General features: G+C 50.0%; 1 protein-coding gene across 1 annotated transcript; it reads right to left on the bottom strand.

Annotated features, from left to right (window-relative positions):
• Nucleotides 1–251: 251 nt before the first annotated feature.
• LOC118081168 (zinc finger protein 436-like) lies at nt 252–6,113 on the bottom strand. Its single transcript, XM_035107442.2, has 4 exons — nt 5,917–6,113; nt 4,196–5,035; nt 3,316–3,445; nt 252–3,025 (listed from the first exon to the last, which is right to left on the bottom strand). Exons 2-4 carry the CDS (start codon nt 4,931–4,933, stop codon nt 1,734–1,736), a joined length of 2,160 nt encoding a protein of 719 aa, XP_034963333.2. The 5' UTR covers nt 4,934–5,035; nt 5,917–6,113; the 3' UTR covers nt 252–1,733.
• Between the last annotated feature and the right edge of the window lie 10,384 nt (nt 6,114–16,497).

Raw genomic sequence — 16,497 nt, 5'->3', positions numbered from 1 at the left:
GCTCAGTGGTTTAACCACAGCGCCACCTGGGTCCCTTTAATTGGAAGAGCCCCCCCCCAAGGGTCATCTATTCTAGTCAACCCCTTGCAATGCAGGAAGCTCAACTAAAGCTTACTGAACTTAATGAGTAGCTCACTTAGAATCATAGAATCATAGAGTTGGAAGAGACCACAAGGGCCATCCAGTCCAACCCCCTGCCAAGCAGGAAACACCATCAAAGCATTCTTGACATATGCCTGTCAAGCCTCTGCTTAAAGACCTCCAAAGAAGGAGACTCCACCACACTCCTTGGCAGCAAGTTCCACTGTCGAACAGCTCTCACTGTCAGGAAGTTCTTCCTAATGTTTAGGTGGAATCTTCTTTCTTGTAGATTGAATCCATTGCTCCGTGTCTGCTTCTCTGGAGCAACAGAAAACAACCTTTCACCTTCAGGATGAAAACAACTCAGGATCCCCAGCTCCTCAGGTTCGTTTGATTTGTTTGCTAAGCCTTTTGCTGTACTCATGAAGACAGGAAACATTGCCAGCAAAATTGCCCCAATTCCATGCCCCCTATGTGTGGATTTCCTAGAAGCATCTGGCCACTATATAGTAAGGCCAATACTATGAGATGAAGCCCCTGGTAGGGCAAGGAAAAATAATTGCCAACTTGCCCTCCTCCCCAGCACCTGCCTTTGGCTGCTGTCAGCTTCCTCTTGAGAGACACGAAGGAAGCAACAATGAACCATCCATCCCAGGAATAGCTAACCTGAGGCCTTCCAGATGTTGATGAACTACAACTCCCAGCAGCCGCAAGCAGTGCAGCCAATGCCCAGGGGTGATGGGAACTGTAGTTCAGGAACACCTGGAGGGCCGCAGGTTTGCCACCCTTGATCTAGCCTGAAATTCCAACACACCCTGACCTGACTGGCATTTGTTGGCATGAACTGTTGTCTCCTTGGAGGGCAGCATGACTCAAATCAGGTTCATTCTTTTGTATTTACTTCAGTAACCTCTGCACTTGAGGATTAAGCCTATATTATTTTACTGTGATACTAAATGTACCGTGTTGATTTGGTTGCATCTGAATTCGTTGACATTTGTTGCAGCAAATTGGCAGGTTTTTGTTTTTGTTTTAAAATAAATTAACTGTAATGTATATTGAGAAGACGTTAATGTTCATTGTGAGTGGCTTTGGGGCAAAGCTTCCTGAGACAGCGACATTTGAAGAAGAAACTAAACTAAGCTGTGCAAAACTTGATGTAGGACTAAATAGACCGTTGGCTTTCCTGATAAAGTTGTACCTTGGTTCTCGAACAGAATGCGTTCCGGGAGTCCATTCGACTCCTCGAACTGTTCAAAAACCAAGGTGCGGCTTCCGATTGGCTGCAGGAACGTCCTGCAGCCAATCGGAAGCTGCGGAAGCCATGCCACAAACTCGGCTTCCAAAAATCGTTTGAAAGCCGGAACACTCACTTCCAGGTTTTGATAGTTTGGGAGCCAAGGTGTTTGAGATCCAAGGTACGACTGTATTCTTAAGTGGCTCTTTTATTCCTACAGGATTTAATTACTGAATGATACGGAAAGGACCTTTTCAAGGTGGTCTCTCCATATGCTATGAGATTTGACTGCAGCCTGGCACCCTCCCCTTCCTTTTATGCCACAGATAAAAAGCACATTCTTCTCCTGATTTTCCTCTTTGCCACTCAATAACAGTGGCAAATGGTAACAAAATAGAGATCTCTAAAAGCAGACTCAGGACCTTATTTTATTTTCCAGCTGGGGTTGCCCAGTGAGGTAGTTTTCCCCACCCTCTGAGCCAATCTCCCCTTCCTCTTTCAAATGGCTTCTCGCGTGTACAAGGAGATTTGGCTTCTGAGTGAAGCCCTTTCCGCACTCCAGGCACTTGTATGGCTTTACCCCAGTGTGGGTTCTTTCGTGCTTGAGAAGGTTGGAGCGATGGCTGAAGCTCTTCTCGCAGGCCAAGCACTGAAACGGTTTCTCCCTCGTGTGCGTCCTGTGGTGAACGACGAAGGCCGACTTGTCCCGGAAGCTTTTGGGGCAGTCTGGGCACTGGAAGGGTTTTTCTCCCGTGTGGATCTTCTCGTGCTGAACCAGGCCGGCGTTCTGAGAGAAACATTTCCCGCACTCGGCACACTCGTACGGCTTCTCGCCCGTGTGGGCTCGCTTGTGTTTCATGAGGGACGACCCGTCGCCAAAACTCTTCCCGCACTCTCCGCACTTGTACGGCTTCTCTCCCGTGTGGATCCTTTCGTGCGCGAGGAGGTTCGTGCGATGCCGGAAGTTCTTCCCGCACCCAGAGCACGGGTACGGTTTCTCCTCGGTGTGGATCCTTCTGTGCACAAGGAAAGCGGATTTGTTCCTGAAGCTTTTGGCGCAATCGGGGCACTCGTGCGGCTTCTCTCCTGTGTGGATTCTCTGGTGCCGAATAAGATCGAACCTCTGCCTGAAACTTTTCCCGCAGTCTTGGCAGTGATAGGGCTTCTCTCCCGTGTGGATCCTCTGGTGAGCCACAAGCCCAGTACGCCTGCTAAAGCTCTGTCCGCAGTCCAGGCAAGCAAAGGGCTTCTCTTGCGTGTGGGTTCTCTCATGTGCCGTAAGATGCGATCGCTGGTTGAAGTTTTTCCCGCAGTCCGGGCAGTTGAAGGGCTTCTCCCCGGTGTGGATTCTCTGATGGGCAACCAGGACATTCCTCCTGCAGAAGCTCTTCCCACAGTCAGAGCAGATGTAGGGTTTATCTCCTGAGTGCATTCTCTGGTGTTCTGTGAGCTCCTCCTTGCAGCGAAAGGACTTTCCACACTCAGCGCATGTCTCACCCTTGAGGAATCTTTGCTGGACTGGCATGGCAGGGAGCTGGAAATGAATGGATTTGCCTTCTTCATTATGGGGGTGAGTTTCCTGCTGGTTTTCAGATGCTTCTACCCAGTCAGCATATCGGGATACAGTCTGTTCTGCTCTCTCTGGCAGTATGCAACGTGGTTCTGCTTCTTCAGGATTGACTGGCACGATCTCCTCCTCCTCACCATCTGTTAGAGGGGGGAAAGGGATCCTTAGAAAGAGAGATTTTCCTTCCCCAGGGAAAAAGGAGGGCCTGGATCATCAAATAAGGGGTCTGGGGCCCAGTTATTTGAAGGACCACCTACAGGAACACACACAGGCCCTAAGAGTGGCCTCAGAGATCCTGTTTGCTAGTGCACCTGTAAGGTCAGTTAGATTGGTGGGCACTAGATCTCAAGCCAGAGCCTTTATTGTGGTGGCCCCTCACTTGCATAACTCGCTCCGCCAAGAGAACTCCCCCCAGCCAAAGACTCCTTACCCAGCCAAGGGGCATCAGCAGCTGTATCCTCCTGCTTGACCACTCTGATGAGCGGCCACTCGCCAGAGTCTGACAGAGCCCCATCAGCCTCAGGGGAATCATCCGCTTTCTCCTTGAAGGGCCAGAGGACCTGAAACAGCAGAAAGAACGAGACAAAGAAATGGGTGCGAATGGCCTGAGATTCAGGGGTGGGGAACCTCTGGAGCTTCTCCAGATGCTATGGGACTCCAATTCCCAGGGGTCAGGGGTCAGGGGAACAGGAGTCAAGCAAGATCTGGAGGGCCACAGGCTTCCTGGCTTCAACTCAGTCAGGTCATTGGCCTAACTTTCACAGTATTGCCTACACTGACTGGCACCAGCTCTCTAGAATCTCAATGAGACCTTCTTCAGGCAAAGGCTGTCCTCTGCGCTGTCTTTGAAGGGGGATGCATTAAACACTCCAGCTGGTGCAGGATGTGGCAGCCCATCTCAAGACAGGGACTGGAGCACAGGAATCCATCACTCCTGCGTCCACATAGCCTCCCTCTTCTCTCTCAAGATGGTAGATACAGAGCCCTGAAGGGCCAGAGAGCAACACAGACTGCCTCTTCACAGCAGTGGAAGCTGATCCGTTAGGGCAGAGAGCGCGTTGCCCACCATCCCCCGTCTTCCCCCAGCATGTGGCGTTCTAAGGTACACTGCCTCGGAACCTGGAGGTTCTACTTTGCCAATAGAGCCAACCCCTGCTGATTCTGCCAGATCCCATTTTCGAACCATCTAAGGGAGCAGTCAATCCAATGCATATTTACAGTCAGCAAAAACTGCCCCTAACGGCTCGCCCTCTGGGCTCCTTGCCATCGTTCCTTTTGTTCTTCCCAGGACTGATCTCCTGCTCTCTCACCTGTTGTATTTCATGCTCGTTCTCCTGCTGCCTCTCCAGGAAATCCTCTGCCAGGCCGACTGCCTGACCGCAAGTCTCCGGCCCGCCTTCTCTGACCCAGTTCTGCATCTCCGGGGGCAGGACAGCCAGGAACTGCTCCAGGATCACCAGCTCCAGCATCTGCTCCTTGGTGCGCCTCTCTGGCTGCAGCCACCGGTGGCAGAGCCTCCACAGCATCCCACAGAGATCTCGCGGCCCCTCGGCCTCCTGGTAGAGGAACTGCCTGAAGCACAGGCGCTCCACCTCCTGGCTGGGAGCCTCCTTCTTCACTTCCCCACGCTCCAGGGCCAAAACGCTGTGGGTGGGCTGGGGGACGTCTCCTCCAGGGCCAGGCAGATGGCGGATCACCCTGCCTCGCCCAGACTGCAGCCCGATGTCTGATCGCCCTCCAAAGGAAGCCTGAGTGTCCCTTGGGCCATTGCTGTCCAGCTGCAGGCTTCCTGGTTCAGGCTGCGGAGACCGCACAGCCTTCAGGAGCCCCTGACACTGAGCTTCCCAGCACTCCTCCCGAGGCCCTTCCTCGGGTTCCTGCTTAATGTGCTCTGTTATGGGCCCTTCCCACAATTCCTTGAGGCTCCCTGAGCGGACGGCCAAGGGGCCTGTTCCTTCCTCCTCCTGGGCCTCCATCTTCACTGTGTCCTCCATCAGGGCATCTCGGGGGACGGCCCAGACAGCTGCGTTCCTGCGTTCGGATGCCATCACCTCTCTTAACTCCAGGGCTTGGCAGGGGTCACTCACACACTGCTATCCCATGTTTCTCGGTTATGTCAACTGCCAGGTCCAGGATTTTTTACAAGGCCTCTGCAAGGAAAGAGAATCAGTGGGAGCTGCAGCAAAAAGTTGCAGCGTGGAACACTCCTGCTCAGGATGCTCCATTCCGTTCTCTGCCCCCATGTTTTCCATCCCACCAATCATCAGCCAGTATTCCGTGCATACTGAGCATGCTCAGTCCTCTGGGAACTGTAGCTCTGTGAGGGGAATAGGGGGGTCTCCTAACAATCTCAGCACCCTTAACAAACTACAGTTCCCAGGATTCTTTGGGGGAAGCCATGACAGTTTAAAGTGGAATTACATTGTGCTAAATGCATAGTGCAGATGGCACCCTGATTACAGCCCTTTCACATGAGAGTCCAGTGTTCTGGTTTCCCACTGCGCTTTCTCACATTCAGAAGCTGTTCATTTCATTTTTGCAGAGTGGGAGAAGGAGTTGCTGCCACTATTTTGAATCAACTGGCAATCAAGAAGCCTTAGAGACACTTAGTGATCTACTGCAAATCACCCCATCTGACTTCTGACCACCCCTGACATAATGTCCCTGAAGACAGATATAGGCAAGATATAGCCATGATGAAGAATAGTCCTTGATAGACTTTACGTTTAAAAGGGGTGGGGGTGGGATAGAGAAATCCACAGAGGATGTTCTAAAACTCACCACAGCTCCGTGGAACCTGCATGTTCAGGAGCAGTTTACCTGTGATCGCAAAATGCTGGAGGCAGACAGCAGCAAGAGATTTGCCGCTGCCTCTGAGCATCCCAGAGAAGTCTGGCTGCCCACTGTTGGGAGCAGGAGGCTGGTCTGGGGGGGTTGTCTGATCCAGCAGGGAGTCCTCTTAGACCCCTAAAGCAAACCTTCCTATTCCAGGTGAGCTCTCTGCTCCTCCCTCAAGGCTCTTCTCACTTACCGGATTCCCTCCCAGGAGCTGAAAATCTCTTTTTCCAGCCTCTACTTTGCAGCAAAGAAAAGCACCATAGAGTCGCTAAGGGGGAGAAAAGGAAGAGGGCCTTCAATAACAATTTCATCCGAAGTGTCGCTCTAGAAATCCCGACTCTCTCAGCTTAACCCTTTGTGACAATCAGAGCACAGAGTAGAAGATTAAAAGGATTCCCCCCTTCCCCCCCTATAATTTCTGTGTCATGAGAGAGGAAAAGCCAAAAGTTAAAAATAAATTGATCTGGAATAAATTCTAAATAAAACCAGCACTTAAAAGTATATTCCCCCCAAAATGCTAATTATAATTTATATACCACCCTACAGTATACCCGGGGGTTGCAGGGCAGTTCACAGAATAAAATCAAGATATAAAACCACAAAATACTTAATACAAAATAAAAAAACAACCCAATAGCCCCCTCAAACACACACACACACACACACACACTTTAAAAGTGCATAGGATGTAAGTCAGATCAACCAAAGGCCTGCCAACTTTAACAAATCTGGGCAGTTATAGACCAAGTACACTAACCCATCTGTAGAAGAAAAAATGTTTTCCTCTGTCTGGAAGTGTATGTGAATTGAAATCCTTCCCTTGATTATGTTCACACCTTTTCCTCTCTGCACATGCCCAGGTGAAGGGAGAAGGAAGCAGCAGTTGCAGTCTTGGGATGTAGTTGGTCTGCCGTAGTCGAAACAAAATAAAAAAAATCCTTCCAGTAGCACCTTAGAGACCAACTAAGTTTGTCATTGGTATGAGCTTTCATGTGCATGTGTATCTGAAGAAGTGTGCATGCACACGAAAGCTCATACCAATGACAAACTTAGTTGGTCTCGCTGTGGGTTAAACCACAGAGCCTAGGGCTTGCTGATCAGAAGGTCAGCGGTTCGAATCCCCGTGAGGGGGTGAGTTCCCGTTGCTCAGTCCCAGCTCCTGCCTACCTAGCAGTTTGAAAGCATGTCAAAGTGCAAGTAGATAAATAGGTACCGCTCCAAGCGGGAAGGTAACCGCCATTTCCGTATGCTGCTCTGGTTTGCCAGAAGCAGCTTAGTCATGCTGGCCACATGACCTGGAAGCTGTACGCTGGCTCCCTCTACCAATAAAGCGAGATGAGCACTGCAACCCCAGAGTCGTCCATGACTGGACCTAACGGTCAGGGGTACCTTTACCTTCACCTTAAGGTGCTACTGGAAGGTGTCTTGGGATGCTTCACCCAACTGTATTGTCATCTGGCAGGTGTGAATAAACCCCACATTGCTGAGACCACCTACAGCTGTTTTCAAATGAGTGTTGGGAGAAAATGCCCTGGAGTGCTTGCAGCCCCATTCTTCTGGACATATTCCAGTGAGCGAAGCTCTGGAAAAGGTCCTTGGCCCAGGCTGGGCTTGGATTCCGCAATGCCATTCTGCAACCAAGCAATGTTTACTTAAATGCACATATTGCAGACAGAGGGTTCTTAGAAATGAAGAAATGTTCATGGAAATAACACACGGACAGCTTGCTACGCGATCTGCAGCAGGGACCAAAACCAGGGTGCTACAAAACAGACCACAGGCTTGTAAAGTCTTACTTGCAGATTTCCCACAATGGGCATCTGGTTGGCTACTGTGAGAACAGGATGCAGGTCTAGATGATACACTCTCCAACGTTACCCTGGGAAAAATAGGGACATCCTATTCCATAATCATATTTTTTAAAAATACCCCTCCCATCTGACTGGGTTGCCCCAGTCACTCTGGATGGCTTCCAACATATATAAAAACATAATAAATAACTGAACAATAAAAAAAACCTTCCCTATACAGGGCTGCCTTCAGTTGTCCTTTAAAGCTTGTATAGTTACTTATCTCCTTGGCTCCAATGTTGCGTAACTCCCTACCCTCCAACATTTCTCTGATGGAAATAGGGACATCCTAAGGAAAACCGGGACTTTCCAGGATCTAATCATAAACCGGGATGGCTTCTGTAAATCCAGGACAGTCCCTGGAAAATAGGGACACTTGGAGGGTCTGAGATGATGGGCCATTGGTCTGATCCAGCCGGTTCTTCCTAGGTTCTCAAGGAGGATGAGACCAAATGCTTATCAGTCACTTGTGGGATGGATCGGGTTGCAATGAGGCATCCGGGTGTGATTTCCCCTGATAAGGAGAGCCTGCTGGAACAGGCCTATGAATGGCCCATCGAGTTCAGCATCCTGTTCTCACAATGACCAACCAGGTGACCATTATAGGAAACCTGCAAACACAAACCCCTCTTGCGGTTTCCAGCAACTGGGATTCCGAAGCCTTGCTGCCTCTGGCAGTGGAGGCAGAACAGAGCAGAGCCATCCTGCCTAGGAGCTATAGATACAGCCTTCTACTCCATGAATTTGCCTAGCCCTCTTTCAAAGCCATCCCAGTTGGTGTCCATCTCTGCTTCCTGTTGGAGTTCCACAGGTTAACACACAGAGTGAAAAGGAACTTTCTTTTCTCTGTGCTGAATCTTCCAACATTCAGCTTCATTGGATGCCCACGAGTTCCAGTGTTATGAGAGAGGGAGGAAAGCGTTTCTCTATATCCATTTTTTCCATGCTGACTCTTTGCTTTCGGAGGCTGGCACTGTCTGTGAGAGACTCAAAACAGCGAGGTGGGTCACTGGGACCATCTACTTCTTTTGCCTGCTCTGTGCATCAGTATCAAAACCTTTATTGGCATCACAAACATTCAAAGTAAATAGGCCAGTACGATCTCGTCGCCCTATTATCAGTACAGAACACAAGGATCTGAATTAACGAGCATACACTATTGCTTTTTCAAACCTTGGTGTATTCTGATCGTGTGACTCATTTGACCTCGGTAGAGAGTGGTGAACTCTCCCCAGTAACCAGAGTCACTTGGTTTGAGGAACTCATGGACACCTTAATAACTGAATTGCCCCATTCACATCCGCACAGGCCTCCCAAGAAACCATGGTCTGGTGAGTGGACTGATAACTAAATCAAAGGCATTAACGTGAAGATTAGGAGTATCTACAGAGAGATTAGAGAGGCAGGCAACTCCCGATTGCCTAATATATATTTCTCTAGAATCAGGCAACTTAGGGAAACTATCCGGCTTAGCCAGGTAAGATACAGCCAAGCTTGCTGGGATTTGTTGCTCTCAGCCATCCTTACCAATGATCATAAGAAATTTTGGAAGGTTATTGCGGACCCCCCACAGACCCAAGGTCATCGACTGACATTGATTCCATCTATGTTATGGGTAGAACATTTTAAGGCGATCTTCTACGACGATCGTATTCCCTCAGACAGCCAAGATCTTGTCCCCTCTCCGACCCTGGTTGAGTGGCCCCCTGCCTCCCTGGCTCTGTGCATCTGATGAGCAGTGGGTTCCTGCATCTGGAATCGGGTTGCTCTCCAGAGCAGCTGCCAATGACTTATCAGATGCTGCTGCCTGTCTGATTTTTCATAGAATCACAGAATCCTAGAGGTCACGGAGGGGGCTCAACTGTACATGGCTGATCAATTTATGTGGGTTTTCTGCATGTGTCTTTGCTGCTTTCTCACAGATTATTCTGGGGAAGGTAGAAAATCCAAGGCTGAGAAGCAATGTAGTGAAATTCTCAGTCCCTCTGTGTTTGTGAATTGGTCTAGATCAGGGTTCCCTGAACTTGGGTCTCCAGCTGGTTTTGGACTACGACTCCCATCATCCCTAGCTAGCAGGACCCAGTGGTCAGCGTTGATGGTGGGGATTGAAGTCCAAAAACAGCTGGAGACCCAAGTTTAGAAAACCCTGGTGTAGAGGTAATGCCCATTAAAGTGTTACCTTGATACAGATATTGGGATTTGTCTCACGGGCCAACACAGCCTTTTCTGTACAAGGCTGAAAGTGAAAGCTTCAGTTTGTAGGCTTCCGGAACAGGTGTGTTTAGGCACCTGGGGTTATCTTCCTGTTTTGGTCCCAGAAATGCCAAACCTGAATTGAGAACACCAGTTGGGCTCGAGTTGAGCCCGCAGTCCAACTTCCCTGGAGGCCCTTCCTCTTAGGCTTGGGTACAAGAAATATGTTCAGAAATATAGTAAAAATGCAGTATCCATTAAAGCGTTTGAGTGATTTTAAAAAGATACGAGGAGATGCATCCTAATTGTTACATCCTAATTGTTAGGATGTAAAAGGAAGTAAGAATGTACTAGATTATTCGCTAAAGAAGTTTGTACTAAGGTATTTACATTCAATTATAAAGAATAAGTATATACTCGAGGAATTAGTCCAAAGCTTTTATTTTTACTTTTATTATATATACATATTTTTATTTTACTCTTTATTTTTAATTTTCTTTATCTTTTCTGTTTTCTTTGGTATTCTAGTTTATTTAGGGGAGGAAAATGCTGGAAAACGAAAAAGAGGAAAGATAAATTAATACAGAAAGGAAATACTTGTAATAATTACTAGATAAACTGTAGAATGTAATCTGTATGATGCCTATTTTGTATAATGTATATATTCTTTGTATGTTTTGTATTATATATGTATTTTGCAGTTATGAAAAACAAAAAAAAGTGTGGTGAGGACTGTTTCTAGCCAGATTCCCCATCTTGATAGCCACATAAACTGAGGCAAAAGGGCTGCCTTAAGCCTACTGAACAGTTCATGAGTTCAGATTGTCGACAGCTCAATAGAGGGTCTCTGCGTTGCCGCTCCGGGGTCGCTTGATCTTCTCAATGTTCTTTAGGATCATGTCGTGCAGAGTCACATATTTCTGAGCTCCGAAATGATGAACCACAGGCTGGCGTATTCCTTTTCCTCCATCTCAGTCAACGTGTGACGGTAATCCTCCACATGGGGATATTTAGCTATTTTAGAAACCAGCTTGACCAGATCTAGAGATCTGGTCCAAGTATGAAGCGGCTTCACTCTCCACAGTTCAGAGCTCCACCACAGTCGCTTCCTGAATAGAAACGCCAAAGTTGCTGCCGTCCTCTGTCCTGGGAATCAGCAGCTGCACCCACATTTTGACGGTGTTGCATTTCTCAATTAGCAGCTGGATCCTTGGAAAGGCCCTTTGCCCCCAGATGTTTAGATGCTGTGGTCCCCTTAATCCTCTCCCGATGACTCCAAGCCCCCAAACCATGAAGGGATCTTGCTCCACAGGAAGGACTCTCAGGAGCCCGCAGAAGTCCGGGGTGCTGAAGAAATTGTCCAGGCAACCCTCCCCAGTGCAATTCAGGAAGGCCTCGTCCAAGCAGAAATCCTGTAGCAGCAGCGTACCCTAAGGGCCTCGGCAAAGACGCTCAGCCCTCTTGCCTTTGCACGGAAAAGGCTCCTTGGCCAGAGGGCTGGGGAAGGGACTTTCCCACAGGGACCTTTGCTTTCCTTATCCTACACAGGCAGGACACAGCAGGTCTGTGTTGCTTCTGCACTTTCTCTGTGAGCTGGGGGGGGTGTTGGTGGGAGGGGGGCAGAGAAAGAGGCCATCACCGCCTCTTGTGGGAGAGAGTTCCACAGTTTGACTACAGGGTGCGTGATGGGCTGGAATGGCTCTTCCAAAGGGGGTCCCTCTAGTCCCCCATCCCAGACCCATCAATTGCCCCAGTTTGAGCAAAGCATCCTAGAATTACAGCAGCCATCCCAGCTTGATCCCAGGATGGACAGAGAAAGTGCAGAAGCGACACAGACCTGCTGTGTCCTGCCTGTGTAGGATAAGGAAAGCAAAGGTCCCTGTGGGAAAGTCCCTTCCCCAGCCCTCTGGCCAAGGAGCCTTTTCCGTGCAAAGGCAAGAGGGCTGAGCGTCTTTGCCAAGGCGCTTAGGGTACGCTGCTCCTGCGGGATTTCTGCTTGGACGAGGCCTTCCTGAATTGCACTGGGGAGGGTCGCCTGGACAATTTCTGCAGTGCCCCGGACTTCTGCAGGCTCCGTGGCACCTTGGCGCCTTGGGCATGCTGAGCTGAGAGTCCTGCCTGTAGAGCAAGATCCCCTCATGGTTTGGAGGCATCGGGAGAGGATGAAGGGGACCACGGCATCTCAGGGGACTGCCTCTTGGGGGGCTTGCCGGCTTTGCCTCACACCCTCGGCAAGAAGTTCTTCATCCAGAGAACCAGTGGCTTCAGGATTCTGCGGCACCTGTTGGGGGGGCATGGGAAGCATCGTGCTGGGGGCCGGCATTGGCAATTCTGGCTCGGGCTTCATTTCCGGTTGCGGGATGGGTTTTGGGATGCTCCTGCTGTGGCTTTTAGGCCTCAGGTCCAGCCTCTCTGCCGAGTGCTGCTCGGGCAGGCAGACGGCCTTCTCTGGGTCCTGAGGCTGGGGGGCAGTGGCCTTGCTCTTCCACCACTTGCCCTTGCTCCTGTCCAGCTTGGAGGGCAGCCCCTCTTTGCCCAGGCACGTCCGGGAGGAGTCCGGCATGTGGACCTTGCCTTCCTGCACGCTCAGCCACTCAGCATGCTCAAACCATGAGGGAAGGGCTGTACCGCGTGGGCGGGTGGATGCAGTAGGGGGTGCAGCGGCCGCAAAGCAGGCAGACGGTACTCCACATATGGCCGGCTGCGCCCCTTCTCGAGCCCCTTGGCCAGGGCCCGGTGCAGGTCCTGTGTGGCTTGTTCCTGGTCCAGCGACGCCCCCAGCGGGTGGGCCAGGAACGGGGTCTTGCTGGGCGGCACAGCAGGCTGGCACACTTCCTCAGCAGACTGGCACGCCTCCTGCTGCAGCTTGGCTGGGCCCTGAATAATGACAGATCCAGGACTGGCAGGTGGGTGGGTGGCGCTCATTGCATCGCTGGTTGCCAACGGCCTCCGGGCTTCGAGCGCAGTGGCATTGGCCAAGCTCAGGCGTTGCACCTTGCAGTCCAGCTCCTGGGACTTGTAGTCCAGGAAGCTGATGTTGTTGGGTGGTTCCGGTGGGTGGGCCGGGTCACTGGTATGTTTGCCCACGGGGTGCCTGGAGGGGGTCAGGTGGGAGAGGTGGCAGAAAGGCAAAGGAAGGAGGTCAGAACAGGCCTTCGTTCACTTTGTCTTGTTTGTCACCAGCAACAGAATGTTATAAGAATGTTAAGGTCTCAATTATAGAATAAATACTCATAAATGAGTTTTGGGACGCGGGTTGCGCTGTGGGTTAAACCACAGAGCCTAGGGCTTGCCGATCAGAAGGTCGGCGGTTCAAATCCCCATGACGGGATGAGCTCCCCTTGCTCGGTCCCAGCTCCTGCCCCCCTAGCAGTTCGAAAACACGTCAAAATGCAAGTAGATAAATAGGTACCGCTCCAAGTGTCAAGGTAAATGGCGTTTCCGTATGCTACTCTGGTTCGCCAGAAGCAGCTTAGTCATGCTGGCCACAAGACCTGGAAGCTGTACGCCGGCTCCCTCGGCCAATAATGCGAGATGAGCGCCCCACCCCACCCAGACAAGGTCTTACCTATCCCTGTCCCTGCAGACTGTCTCCTTGGGCAGGCTTGGTCCTGGGGCGGGATGGATCTCAGGGGACTGTTTGATCTGTGGAGAGGCATAAAGGAGGTCTAAATTAAGGAAAAGTGAAAAAAAGGGGAAACATAATAAAATTGGGATAAATCGTATGTATTTGTGTAATTTAAGTAGGGGTGTGTTAGGTATAGAGGGTATTGGGGAAGTTGTGATGGTTAGAGTTATGTGTAGTGGTGGGGGATGTTGTGGGGTTGACATGATAGGAGATGGGAGTTGTGTATGGGGGGGGGGTCAGGAGTTAGTGTAGGAAATGTGGAGTGTGTAAAGTTATGGAGGGTGTGCCCGATATGTGTCATCTTACCTGGACAGTGGATGTTGTCTGTCTCCCTGGGCAGGCTGGCTCCTGGGTCGGGTTGGATCTCGGGGGGGGGGGGTTGTTTGACCTGCGCAGAGGCATAAATAAGGTCTAAATTAAGGGGAAACTTAAAAAAAATGGGGAGTGGGCGGGATTTTGGCAGTATGTTGGATGTTGTTTGGTGGGGTGGATGGGGAGTGGGCGGGATTTTGGCAGTATGTTGGATGTTGTTTGGTGGGGTGGATGGGGAGTGGGCGGGATTTTGCCAGTATGTTGGATGTTGTTTGTTGGATGTCCACTGGAGAGGGCACTTTTTTTGTACAGAAACCCAGGTTTCTACCTGTCCTACGTGTGTCATCTGGCCAATGTAAGTGGATAGAGACACTCCCACATGAGCACCCGATGTTGTGGTCAAATTTGAGGGCGATCGGGCAAGCGGTTGTGGAGAAAGGTGCGGCCGTACAAACATGCACCATATATATATATATATATATATATATATATATATATATGTACTAGAGGTCCATATTATGTTGATTGATTGATTGACCTTTACCTGGAGGAGGTTAGGCAAGGAACTGGGTGAAACTGAGGCTCATCTAGTCCAACTGCCCTTCAGTGCAGGAATCTCAACACCAAATTATACAATGGTAGAGTTGGAAGGGTCCCCCAAGGGTCATCCAGTCCAACCCGCAGCAAGGCCAGGGATTGAACCCGCCACATTGGAGTCCTCTGCAGCAAGCAATGGTGGTGTTACTTACGGACGACAACAATCACTGCAAAGGGGAGGAAGCACATCCCGGCAGTTTCTGCAGTGACAGGTGTCAGGTCCACCGGTGCAGCGCATCCTTGCTCTGTGAAGAAAACAATAGCCAGACCAAAGTTTTAAGATATTTTAAATACCTTTTCCCCAAACCAGGGCTTTAGGGGCAGCAGACTCAGCTGGGAAGAGAGAAGAGGAGTGTAGGTAATATTAAAAAATAATAATTTTAGGTTGGGTGTCCTTGCTTCTCCATTTGAGCCTACCTGCTTTTGTAGGTTTCATGGTATTTTGACAAACACACAAGACGTAACTGGTTGTGCTCTTATTCACTATATCATATCAAATAACTTAGAGTTCAACGAGAATAACTCATAAAGTTCAACGGAGTAAGCAGAAGACCCAGTAACTGTTATATTATATAAATAACTGTTATATTAACCCAGTTATTTGATATGATATAGTGAATAATATATTTTATTTATGTAAGAGCACAAGGAACCTTGGATCTGCAAGCCCATCTGACTGCAAGCACATGGTGGTTTCTAGGAGTGCCTTACCTGCATCTGATCCGTTGCCATTGCTGAGCGAGATGCTTCACCTTCCTGTCCATCTTGTGCAAATATGAGGTCAGGATCCTGCACGACCTAAGAAAAACCAGAGAACCAGGGCAACATAAGAACATAATAAGGGTCTGCTGGATCAGGCCAGTGGTCCGTCTAGATCAGCGTTTCTCAACCACTGTTCCGCGGCACACTAGTGTGCCGCGAGACGCTGGCTGGTATGCCGCGACGTGCGGCGACGAGAAGGGCGATTTGCATTGTCACGTGCCTGGCGGCCGCCAATACACAACACTGACCCGCCGGAAAGCAATATTTCTCCTCCTCTTTCCCAAAGCTCTGTGCAAACGAGCCTGGCGGCCGCCAAATCACAACACTGACCCGCCGGAAAGCAATATTTGGCAAGTGTTTCTTACAGTCATAATTATAATATAGGGCGGCACAGAGTTAAATTTTTTAACTTTTTTAATGGTGGTGTGCCTCGTGATTTTTTTCACGGAACAAGTGTGCCGTGGCCCAAAAAAGGTTGAGAAACACTGGTCTAGATGACTCTCAGTGTCTACAATTCTATGACCTTGGGGGAACTGGGACAGATGATGCTGCCCGTCTGATTTTTCATGGAATCACAGAATTGTAGAGTTGAAAGGGCACCCCCAAGGTCATCTAGTCCAACCCCCTGCACTTCAGGAATCAAGACTCACCTGCATGCTGCTGCACGGTGCATTTTCTTCTTTTTGAGATGAAGAAGAACCTGTTGGAGAACAGCAAGGCAAAAAGAACAGAGCTGAAGGCAACAGAGCGACAGCAACAGAGGTGGGGGGGGGGAGGTGGGGAGGTGAATGGGTCTGAATCCCTTTCATAGTCTGCAGGGCCTGTTCAAGGCTTTCTGCCGCCTGAAGCAAAGGGCAAGGAGTTTCCTCCTCCCAGGCAGATGGCTGAATCTTATTTCAACATCCTCCCTTACACCCAGAGGACAGCGGCTTGGTTTAGTGGGTGCAAGATCTGAGCATAAGAGCACCCTTGCCTCCTGTGGATCCCAGCAACTTGAATTCACAAGCCTTCCTGTCTCTGAATGTGGAGGCAGAGCACAGCCATTGTGGCTGGGAGCCAGCTATAGCCTCCTCCTCCTCCTCCTCCTCCTCCTCCTCCTCCTCCTCCTCCTCCATGAACTTGTTCAATCCCCTTCTTTAAATTGGCCCTCACTGCTTCCTCTGAAAGCATCAGAACAGCACAGAGTGAGAGGCGGAAGGGAGGTCATTTTGTCCAGGCAGCAGAAATGCCCATACAAAGAGAGTGCGAAGATGCATCTGTCCCTCTGCCTCCACTGTCAGAGGTGATCTGCATCTGAAAGCCACTTGCAGCTACCGGTAGTAATCACAAGCGAGTAGAAGGCTAAAGGTAAAGATAAAGGGACCTCTGACCATTAGGTCCAGTTGTGACCGACTCTGGGGTTGCAGTGCTCAGCTTGTGTTCTTGGCCGAGG

This window comes from Zootoca vivipara, chromosome 2 (genome assembly GCF_963506605.1).
Source record: "Zootoca vivipara chromosome 2, rZooViv1.1, whole genome shotgun sequence".
Taxonomy (NCBI): Eukaryota; Metazoa; Chordata; class Lepidosauria; order Squamata; family Lacertidae; genus Zootoca; species Zootoca vivipara.
Note: the sequence above shows the minus strand (reverse complement) of the source record. Positions and strands in the feature narration are given on the sequence as shown.